Here is an 11,844-nt window from a genome sequence, read left to right on the forward strand (position 1 = left end):
AATCCTTTGTGACCATTTTTTTTTTCTTTCTTGTTTTCTTTTGTTTCTAGGATTTGCATTGCATTACATTCATGCATTTCGTATTAGATTGTTTTTGTTTTCTTTTTTTTTTTTTTCTTTTTTTTTTTTTAAAAAATTAAAAGGAGGAAAGAGGAAAGTGGAAGGATGTGTTTTGTATTACACATCATGGATATGTAATTGAGGTTGGCCTATTATCTTTGCATAACATGCCTATATACCTTGTTTAGCTTAGATAGGCTTATTTTTATGCACTTTGCTAGTTTTAGCTATGTAGTGCATGTTTGAGTGAGTTGTTTATTGTTTTTGATCACATGATCTTAATTTTGAAGTCACATGCTTTTGATTGTGAGGACTAAAAAATCCTAAGAGAAAGGCATAAATAACAATCTCACCACTGTTTACTAGCCAATCATGAACACCTTAGTGCATATCATAAGATTTTGTGCTAGAGAAAGTGTAGCACATGCACAAAAAGAAAATAAGGTGTAGCCTTAAAATAAATAAAAAATAAAATTTCTGCATACTTGGCTATATATATATATATATATATATATATGCATGATTGCAAGCTTGTTTTCTAGGAAATGTGGGAGTTATATGATGTAACTCTTTAGGTGATAGTTACTTTCAAATTTATGAGATGAATAATGTAGATATTGTGATTGATTACTATCTACATATCACCCCACAAGTATCTCATGATATTACTAGTTGCACACACTTCACAAGTTATTCTTTGCTAAACTTTGTAAATGAAATTGTATGTGAATTTGGTTTGGCCATCCAAAATTATATATTCTATGGTTTTGATACAAAATATGTTCAAGGGTTGAAAATTTTGGAGTAAGAGTTTGAAAATCTTGTTTTGAAGTTCTGGGTTGAAAAATTATGTTTTTGAAAAATATTTAAACTCATTCTCATGCATTTCATTCATGAAATCACTTGGGTTGAGTTGTTTCTGCATAATCTTCTACAGTTTTTCAAAACTTGAAATTTCTAGAATTTCGATCAATTGAATGTGTTTTTTGACCGATAAAAAATTCATTGATTTATAATCCAAGATTTGTTAAGTTGTAAATCGAGAAGGTGGTGTTGGAGAACTAATAAAGTCGTGAACCTTTTTATTTTCAGAACTGTAAACTGGTTATGTATAAGGAGAAATATAAAGAAACATAACAAAATCTCCACTCCTAGGAAAACTTGTGGGACCGTGCGTGCTCCGGTGTACAGGATCTCTTGACACAGTTCGCTTGTCTTGTCAGAGACTTGGATCATTTTGGTGACTATATTTGAGAATTTAGAGGGAGATTTTTAGGGTTTTTGTTAGTGCTTTGGTGAGTTCAAATTTTTTCTATTGAGGTGGCAAGATTTGATTGGGCTAGTTAAGTATATGACTTGTTTATGTGGCTTTTTTAATGTATAATTAATTGATTTATATTGTTAGGTTAACCATACAAACCATTTGTCTAGTAAGTATTTTCCACTAGTGAGTTAAATGGTTGGAACCAAATTAACTGTTAGTTAAAATTAATTGAGATCAAATTAACTTTTACCAAAATGTAAGAAATAAATTAATTGTGATCCTAAAATATAGGTAGAGACTACAAATGGCATTTTCTCCTAATTTATAATTATCAAAATTAATTTATTTTTATGAATATATGATTGATTTGATAATTTAGAAAATCCATCTCGTTTAGGGTCAAAAGAGTGCCAATCATAATAAAAACACCATTGATTTTCTATTAAAAAAAAAAAAAAAAAAAGCCAATAAACCCATAAATTTTTCAAAAATTGGAAAATCTGCTCAATTTTAATCAACCAAATAGTGTTGATTTTGGAAAATAAATATCCATCAATAGTCTGTGTTAGGTTTCCTAAGATTTTTTTTTGTTGATGGGAGGTTTCCTAAGATTTTGTTCCTATTTCATTTTTCTTGTGGTTTCTTTCAATCTAGGATTAGTAATGAAATTTCCCCTCAAAAAACAAAAAAAAAAAAAGGATTAGTAATGAAATTATATGCACATACATGACCAATCACAAACACCCTAAAAATCCCATTGGTTGGTAGTAACTTCGAAGACACATGGAGCATGTACGAGGAACACACACGAACACTTCTTGCTTGTCGCCATCACGAGTAGTCAAACTTCCCTCTATTGTCGCCCTCCCTTGACTATATATGAAATTACACTCCCCATGAAATGTCAATCCCCAACCCGTGTAGGTTTTTATAAATACAACAATTAATTCTATACCTCTCAAACCGTTATTTTATTAACTAAATATTCCATCTCTTAAATAAAAAAAATAAAAATAAAAATTTTAAAATCTTGCAAATTATGAACAAAAGAAAATTCTCCTCCTTGAGGTTTGTGGACAAATGAAACTCAAAAGTACAATTGTAGAAGAGAGGGCTACTTGCAAGGCATTTTACCCTCTGCGCAACAGATATGCCAAGACATTAGGAACAACACGGGTAATTTGTAAACATAGTGAAGTGCAAATTCTATCCAAGTAACCAAAGAGACAATCCTATCGCTTTTGGAAATTTATTGTCCTGATAGCAAAGGCAAAGATAAAGGCAAAGAACACTGCAAATCCCACAACCACAGCCGCAACCACACCCAAAAAGTCATGTCTAAAACCAAGGTAGCTTTCCACAAAATCTTCCACTGTTAAACCTGTGTCGAGCGTGTTCTTCAAATCTCCAAACTGTGATGCAACAAGTCCATATAAAGTCCAAGCTGTTGGACATATCCAGGAGTACCATCTCCACCACACAGGAATCCTCTGAAGTTGTCAAGGTAGAGACAGAAAGAAAAAAAAGTTATCAAGTCATCAACATATGTCTAGTACAAATGAAACATAGTGTCAGAAAAATTATTAGAAGGCAGCAGCACATACAGTTCTTGGGATCACAAATCCAGAAAACAGGTTCCATATCCCATAAAACGCAGCGGAAACAATGGAAGCAATTTGGTGTGTTGGTGTCACAGCCACAGACATCATGCCATAAAAAGTGTAGTACGAGAGAGTGAAGTACATAAAAAATAGATACCAAAAGAATTTGGTGACAGTCCATTGAAATCCAATCATTGAATAAACAATAACACCATACACCACTGCTTGTACAAAGATATATGGCAGCTCAATCACAACCTGTGAAAAAGAGAGAGTGAGACATATAGAAACTGAATAAACTTACAGAGAATTAATCTATATGAAGTTTGTAAAAGGAGTTTATGACCCTTTTACCTGAGCAAATGCATATGGCAAGGCTGAATACATTCCAGCAGCCCTTTCTCTATGGAACACCACTCGTTCGATGGCCACTACTGGCTGCACAGTGGAAGCATTTTGGACCCCAAGGAAAAGCACAGCAGCATACATGGAACCCATTGCATTAAATAGATCTTGCTGCTTTGAGCTGAAATTTGCAAAACAGAGTTGAATCATAATGCAGAAAATTAAGCAATAAGAGTTTGAGCTTATATATATTTCTAAGTTCTCGAACCTACATTTTGGAGCCAAGGTCCCAGAACATTGTCCCAAACAATAATGCCACGAAAGCCGTAAAGAAAATTTTTACAGCAGTGTAATGCGTGTTACGATAATATGACCAATGTTGTTTCCATAAGCAAGCAAAGCATTGGATGAAAAACGAACGAGAGTATTTAGTAGGGAAATAGAGATCCTTTGAATTAGGAGCAGGTGTGCTCAGTTCTTTGATTAGTGCCTTGTTTCTCCTGAATCACATGCCACACAGTTGTATAAGCTTTTAGCAACAAGTTTAAGCCACATAACACTCACAAGGTTTCTTAGCATTTATCTGAAAATTGGTAGCTAGTCCTGTGCTGCATAACATACATACCTATAGAGTTCTGAATTTTTGAATATTTGAGCAAAATCAACCCCCAAATCTGCTTCGTGTGCTGAACTGGTAATTTCCAACATCCAAGTTGCTGGGTTATAACCGTCTTTGATTTTACTGACTCCTTGGATTCCCTAGAGAAAAGGAACAAGGCATACCTATCAATATTCTGCAGCTCAGATTAAGATTTGAAGTTGAAAGTCTGATATATATATATACACACACACACTTTTGGGGTCCATTGCGTTCTACCTCAAAATATTTGATTAAGTGATGAGAATGGTGACCCAGCGGCCCTACATATATTTCTTGTCCCCCACGCTTCATAAGGAATAGCTGCAACCCCATAATTTATTTATCATATTCAAAGTATTAGAAGAGAAGGAACAAATAATAAGCCCCAAGTTTGCGATCCATTAGATTTTCAGATTTCTCACCTCATCAAATGCTTCAAATATGTCAATGCTCGGCTGATGGATAGTGCAGACAACTGTTCTTCCAGTGTCCACTGTGTTCCTAACAGTTCTCATAACAATTGCTGCAGCTCTTGCATCTAGCCCAGATGTTGGCTCATCCATGAATATTATAGAGGGGTTAGCCACTAGCTCAACCGCAATGGTTAGCCTCTTGCGCTGCTCACTGGAGAGACCACTCATACCGGGCAACCCAACTATTGCCAGCCTCAATGGATTAAGCTCCACAAGCTCCATAACTTCCTCAATGAACATCTGCATCCAAGAATAAAAATCAAGATTATGGAATGCTCTTGCTTCTTGTGGCTGTCTAGATATTAATTTCTTTAGCCAATGGTTCATTAGTAACTTGAGTTTTAAATATTTTATCAGCTTAAGCGAAACAATACTGGCTACATGATGAACAAATTTATGTAAAGTAAATATAAGATTAATTATCATCAAGGTTGGACGCTGAGCAGGGAGAAGACAAACTACAATTATCTGAGCTTGATCGAAATTACAGCAGCCTGATCACTGCTCTACGTTGGGGACTTAAAAACCAATTCTGAATGGTCTTGGCTTGTATATAGATATGGGATGCATTAAAAGAAATATTATCAATATAAAGCTCAAAACAGATTTGGTATCAGATATCAACCTGTCTGGTTTCAAAATGAACTTCTGAGGATAAACGAAGCCATGCTGAGTAGACCAAGGACTCATAGACAGTAACATGAGGGGAGTGGATGTCATTTTGCTCACAGTATCCACAAATCCGGGCAAATGTTTCTTGCTTCTTTGGGTACCCAGAAATTGTAATGTTCCCTTCTGTATATCCCCCAGTTTTTCTACCAGCCAGCACATCCATTAGAGTAGTTTTGCCAGCCCCACTAACTCCCATCAAAGCTGTGAGAATACCAGGCCTAAAAGCACCACTCACACCTTCCAGAAGCACCAATTTATCACCAAGGACACCTTGATTCTTCATTTCCTGCAAGTTTAGTACATTAAACTAGGCCTGATATGTTTGGAATACAATTTATGTTCACTTATTAACATATAAAACAGTATATTTTATTTGGATGTCAAAACAATAAACAATTTCAAACACTCATTTAAGTACCTGTGGCATGTCGACAGAGTATATAATGTCATCAAAGGTGATTGAATGTGGTTCAAATGGAAGAACCATTCCTTTTTGCATGCTTTTGTTGGCCTCAACAGCAGCGTCTATCACCAATGATGATGAATTCGACAATGTACTTCCAGTTCTAATCTCATCCCCATACTCTGCATGTCAATAGAAATAGAATTGGCACCTAAAGGATAGCAAAGAGATAAAACACACAAAACACTAATAATAGGATATCGTATCACCTATCTCAGTGTCATGAGTTGAGTTATTCCTTCTTTGTCGTAACTGAGTGCCCTCTTCTGTTCTGTGATTGTGCTCAGTGCTTTCAGACTCCTCTGTTTTAATGGCCTGCGGCTTCCCAAATGCTGCACAATTATTTGTACAACAGTAACACAAGTTTCTTCTACTTGTACAAGTATTAAATTGAGAAGATTAAACAAAAATTAAGAACTAAATTGAAAAGGTTTGTGATACCCACGGTTAAGGTAAGTAACAGCCAGTGTGAAACAGATGTTGAAAAGTAATACAAATCCAACCATTGCCCCTACGCCTATCCAATACCAATATGCATGTGGAAAGAACCCACGGGACTTCAAAACTGCTACTCCCAGTGTTTCCGTTGAGTTTGCGAGAACCTTAAATATGAAAGTAACTTGAGACATCAGAGGATACACCAAAATTAAAAGACAGAAAATTGCTCTTTTTTAGAATTTACTTTGCTCCAACTTTTCCCAAGAAACTCATTAACCACTATTGCATTTTGAGCATACATCAAGGGAGATATCCAATAGCCCCATATCCACCACTTTTTTATATCCGCTGCAGCATTAAGGAAAACAAAAATAAATAAATAAATAAAAAGCAAGAAGCATCATGGAAGGTGCATCTAAATTTAAGAGGAAAAAAAACTGTAAATTGTATATTCAATTTCTTAATTTATTATATTATACCTCTTGACAGGACAAACCCTCCCAGTGCAAAAAGTGTGAGCAGTGCACATGAACCAAAGGTGTTAGCAATAACCATGCTCCTGCCCATTGCTGCGATAAATCGGAACAATGCAGAAGCCATCTGAGTAACCAATGCAAGCAGAAGGTATTCCCTAAACAATCTGCAGTACATACATTCATATATCATTCGGAACAGAATGTGTCAAAAAAAAAAAACATCTTTGAAAGTTCGCAATAAATTGATTATAATTATTACTTGCCCACCTTCCAACATTTGGGTCAAACCCAATGATATAGTAGGTAATGAATACCCATACAGCAGCTTCTATACAAGAAATGGGAATCTTTAGGATCCATGCTGGAAGTGCATACGCCCATGGAGGATAAAAGAGGAGGCCCCTTTGCTTGTAGAAAACTGGAAGCCTGGCAATGGTCATGGAAAGCTCTGCCAAACCATTAAACAGAGTTATAATCACGCTAAAGAACAAAGCACCGGCATAAATTCCTCCATCCTCTACTGAATCGCGGTGCATATTGGTTCGTAGAAAAAGCGTTGATGCAATCAGTGCCACTATAGTAAGCTAATAGCACATAGAAAAGGATATGTTAAAATCATGCAATACCAAGAAGGGTAATTTAAAGATTCAAATGAACTAAAAATCCACCTGGGTAAACTTGAAAATGTAGACAAATGAATTCCTCTTCATAAGCAACAATTCTCTGGAGAAGCAAGCTTTCAAGAGTTCCTCATTTCTTACACCATACTTATGAGTTGTTAACGCAGCTGGGTGGCTCTTGCTCTTGTCAAATGGAATTGCAAGCTCATCTTGAATCCCTCTTCGAACATGGAATGATTGAAATGCCTCAACAAACTCATTGACTGTGACAATACTGTAAGGTTCATTTTCATGTGCCCAATACTGCTTTTGATCTTTATGTGATGTTACCTACAATATTTATTATACATAAATGATTTAAATGGGAAGTGGAGGTAATGCTCATATTTTGGAGATCAATTATTTATGTTGGAATCGATTAGACAGGCAAACCTATATGTGTACTTACTTCTTGAAGGAAGTCAGCCACGCCTTTCCTCTCAGGACACTTAAAACCCACGGATTCAAAAAACTCAAGAACGTGTTCACGGGGACCCTGGTACACAATTTGGCCATCGGAGAGGAGAATTATATCATCAAAAAGATCATAAGTCTCTGGTGCTGGCTGAAGGAGTGAGATGACAGCAGTTCCATGGAGAATGTGAATGTTTTGCTTGATTGAATTCACTATTTGAAAAGTTGTCGAGCTGTCCAACCCAGTAGATATCTCATCCATAAACAGGGCTTTGGCTGGTCCAACCAGCATCTCACCTTCGAATTAATTATTGGAGACAAATAGTTAATTCGCAAGTAACAAAAGTTTTATGTAAATTTGTGTTTCCAATTGAGTTTACCTGTTGTAACACGCTTCTTTTGTCCTCCTGAGATGCCTCTTACCATTTGATCCCCAACTATGGTATCTGCGCACACTTCCAATCCCAAAACCTGTAATGAGGTGGACTCAAATAAATAATAAATTATGGAAACCTATTGGAAATTTTTCAATCCATGCTGATGTTACCTTTAGAACATAATCTGTAATGATGCTTGTCTCCTGGCCTTCAGTTGATGCTCCCTTAAAATAAAAACACATAAGTTGTCAATCACCATGAGTGCAAGTTCTCTAGACCAGTTACTCTATTGAATCTTGATTTGGGCATAATCTTTGATGAAAATATGAGCTAAACTGCCTATCATTTTCTGAGGTTGAGAATAAGTCAATGACAGCAGCTTCTTTCTTACCTTCATGAAGATATCGATATCTGGATCAGGCATAATATTGGCTGTTTTCTCTCTTCTAGACAACTCTGCTAGCATCTCTGCAAATTTTTGAAATCGTATGCAGGTGACTCATGTTTTACAGTTTACACACAAATCAATCAGGCCACATTCTGAAAATTAAACTGCCTGAAAGAAAATATGAAGTGGAAACCCTATAAATTGACTAACCCTGACGCCATCCAACTCCTTGGCATCTTGCAGAGAAGGCCAATGTTTCCCTCACAGTCATTTCTGCAATATGGAGATCATGTTGACTGATGTAGGCAGCAGTTCTCTGGGGTATAAACTCACACAGGTCATGGCCATTATAAGTCACCCTTCCTGAGAACTAGAGGAGAAATTCCAGTTTCATATTGGAGAATAAACTAATCAGCAGAAAATATAAAGCTACATATTGAGAATAACCAATGAAAGGATTAAAGACTTGATCAAAACTTTATTCACCTTTAAAGTTGGATCAAGCTTTCCAGCCAAAGCTAATAAGAGCGTGGTCTTCCCGGAACTTGGAGGGCCTAACAGCAATGCCATTCTGGAAAATGCATATGAACAAAGTAAGAAATCAGTGCCTCAATATTCTAAATTGAATAAAAATTCCCCACATTCATAACTGAGCTTGCCTTCTCACCTGCCAGGCTTAATGATTCCACTAACATCTTGAAGAATGGATAAACGCTTCTTTTTACTTGGAAGAATACGGACATAAATCAAGACATCCTTTTAAATCAAAGGGCAAAGTAAACGGTAAAAATCAAATTAATAAGAAGAAAATCTCTAGACAACATATATGATAGATTAAATACATCAAATTTATATAATTGTGACAAATGTTGTGTGTTACAAATTGTTACCTCCAATATGTTAAAAATGAAGCTAAAAAGTGTAGGCAAAGCTCTGCTCCCAACATGGGTTTCTGCTTCTACACTTAGATGCTCAAATCGAACTTCAATTGTGGGAACATCAATTCCAACTCTAACAAATATCAAATATCAAGAAACAAGAAGACTTATAACAGAAAATTCACCAAAGATATAAACCAAACCGAAATAATAATAATAATTTAAACTGGAAGTTTTGTGTGCTGGGTACAATTTTTTTATTTATTTTAAACTCTCCTCCTATTTTTATGAAAAAAAATAAAATTAAATTAAAAAATAAAATTAAAAAAATAAAAATAATAAAAAAGAAGAAGAAGAAGAAGATAAAACTAATAAAAGAACATACCTATCTATGCGGTTCCAGAGCTGCAACAAGAACTTCTCATTGTCCTCCTCGGGGATCTTCAGCAACCTATCAATCAAAATCTTCCTTTCATGAAGTCCAAGATTATGTATATCGATTTCACTGGTCTCGCCTTCTGGTGAAGTTAGTAAACCTTTCTTCAACCGGTTGAAAGTAGGAAGCTTTTCAAGTGCAGCCCATTTAAGAGCTTCTTCATCTTCTTCGTCTCCTGAAGATTTCGAGTACGCTTCCACGCCACCACTCCTCCATATGGAAGAACTGTTTCTTCGAAAACTATTTCCCGCATTATAAAGGTCAGCAGTCTCCATGTTTTTGCAACAGCAGCTAAAAAGTTATAAAACCCACCAAGGACTTTTCAAACTCTATATATAGCTTACACCAATGGTTATCAATTCTTCAATAACTAATGAAACCCGTCAAAACCCAGAAATTTTTCTTCAAATTTTACGTGAATAAGACCATTATTTCAATCTTTATGCCTTAAAAATCCGATGAAACAGGAAAAGCCCACTATGCATGTTTAAAAAAAACAACCATATTCTGAATGAGAAAGTAATGCTAAGATTTAGACGTTACTTTGAGCAGAGATACTTTAAATTCACTGTTAATTGTACGGAGATTTGACAATTCTAGTTTTGCTCAATATGTTCGCAAGGATAGATTTTTTTTTTTTTTTTTTTTTTTTTTTGTATAACGGTATTGGAGTCAGTTAAAAAAAAAAGTATAACGGTTTTTTTTGATAATCAGAGTATATCGAGTATTGGACTTTGATTGTTCTTTCTTCTTCTTCGATCTCTTATATATGTCAAAGGACTACAGGGATCGTGACAAGTGGTACTGTTGTTAATTATTAAATTGTTGATCATAGAGTAAGCAAATATGTCACCATTTTTATGATAATTTTTTTTTTTTTTTTTTTTGGGGGAGGATAAAAAACTAGGTTTGAGCAATACTTTAATCATGATATCAAGTTGGACTAGTGGCAGTGAAGCCTTCAAGTTTTTCTTCTTCTTTTTTTTCTTTTTCTTACACAAACATACAACAACACGCCAACTCCAAGGCAGTTAGAGTCGCTGAGTTGTTGATATACTCACGCACACCAAGTAAACTAGGTGATGTAGGACAAACCCACACACAGGTTTATTTTTATAGCACACAAATATACAACAAACACACAGATTTTTTTTTATAACACAAACATACAACAACACACCAACTCCAAGGTAGTTAGAGTCGCAGAGTTGTTGATATACTCACACACACCAAGTAAACTAGGTGATGTGGGACAAAACCCACACACAGGTTTTTTTTTATAACACACAAACATACAACAACACGCTAACTCCAAGGCAGTTAGAGTTGCGGAGCTATTGATATACTCACGAACACCAAGTAAACTAGGCGATGTGTGGTCGGATTCATTTCAAAAAGAAAATCTAACACTAATACCATGTGGGGCATGGTGGTGAGGAGCAATTATAAACCAAATATAGTGTATGCATATCATTAATTTTATTTTATTTCTATAACTTTAAATGGTGTTAGTGTGTTGCTCACTTTATCTGAAAAACATATATTAATCAAGGATTTTTCTATGCAGGACAAAATCTATTGTTTGATTTATGTAATTTATTAATTTTGGTATTTTTATGTAATTTTTGTTATTTTAGGTTTAGAGCATTTATTTCCTTATTCTTAGTACTTTTAATACTTTTTTGGTCAAATTTGGTTTCCATTATGGTTAAGTATTAATTAGAATTTATTTTAGAATATATTGTTTTCTCTACTGAATTCAAAAAACTCCTCATGGATTTGAGGTTTACTACTAAAAACTAACAGTTTAGTTTTTGTTCCATCAAAAAGAGCATCGGGTGTGCTTTCTTCAGGCTTCTGAGACATTAGTTGATATCAAAACCTTGACTTACTTTGGTCGAATGGCTAACCAGCGTGATGGTAACCACCACCACAACAACATCAAAGTTGAAGACCTAGTCCTCACTAGGGCCGAGTTCTAACAATTTCGTGAAGAGATGAAATAATTTCATGAACAAAGTCAGCAAGATATGCGTGAAATCTGGCAAGTGATTGCTACTCTTCTTGCTAGGAAATCATCTCACAACACACGGATCAATATATTCAAAGACACACTCCTAACTACAAGAAAAGTCCATTCTTTGATGGAGAGATGCATAAGTTGGATTTTATTAAATGGCTTCTTGATTTGGAAGAGTATTTTAATTTTTGGAAGATTTGTGATGATTAAAAAGTATGGCTTACATTTAATAAATTGGAC

At 35.1% G+C, this 11,844-nt stretch overlaps 1 protein-coding gene across 1 annotated transcript; it reads right to left on the reverse strand.

Moving 5' to 3' along the window:
* Positions 1-2,334: 2,334 nt before the first annotated feature.
* On the reverse strand, positions 2,335-9,859 carry LOC115992809 (pleiotropic drug resistance protein 1-like). Its single transcript, XM_031117051.1, has 24 exons — positions 9,534-9,859; positions 9,161-9,281; positions 8,938-9,026; positions 8,757-8,841; positions 8,481-8,640; positions 8,274-8,350; positions 8,053-8,106; positions 7,886-7,976; positions 7,501-7,802; positions 7,101-7,382; positions 6,700-7,016; positions 6,436-6,596; positions 6,201-6,304; positions 5,964-6,120; positions 5,728-5,850; positions 5,474-5,640; positions 5,009-5,341; positions 4,333-4,623; positions 4,148-4,231; positions 3,896-4,029; positions 3,543-3,770; positions 3,280-3,451; positions 2,929-3,183; positions 2,335-2,814 (listed from the first exon to the last, which is right to left on the reverse strand). The coding sequence occupies exons 1-24, from the start codon at positions 9,857-9,859 to the stop codon at positions 2,557-2,559; spliced, it is 4,371 nt and encodes a 1,456-aa protein (XP_030972911.1). The 3' UTR covers positions 2,335-2,556.
* Positions 9,860-11,844: the final 1,985 nt, after the last annotated feature.

The sequence above is a fragment of the Quercus lobata genome, chromosome 5, assembly GCF_001633185.2.
Source record: "Quercus lobata isolate SW786 chromosome 5, ValleyOak3.0 Primary Assembly, whole genome shotgun sequence".
Classification (NCBI taxonomy): Eukaryota; Viridiplantae; Streptophyta; class Magnoliopsida; order Fagales; family Fagaceae; genus Quercus; species Quercus lobata.

Bases quoted from the DNA above. Each gene is read 5' to 3' on its own strand.
- LOC115992809 (XM_031117051.1), bottom strand. From the start codon at position 9,859: ATGGAGACTGCTGACCTTTATAATGCGGGAAATAGTTTTCGAAGAAAC. The intron at 7,803-7,885 runs GTAAACTCAATT...ATTAATTCGAAG, and splicing joins AAAGAAGCGTGTTACAACAG to GTGAGATGCTGGTTGGACCA. The intron at 6,305-6,435 runs GTATAATATAAT...TTAATGCTGCAG, and splicing joins AGGGTTTGTCCTGTCAAGAG to CGGATATAAAAAAGTGGTGG.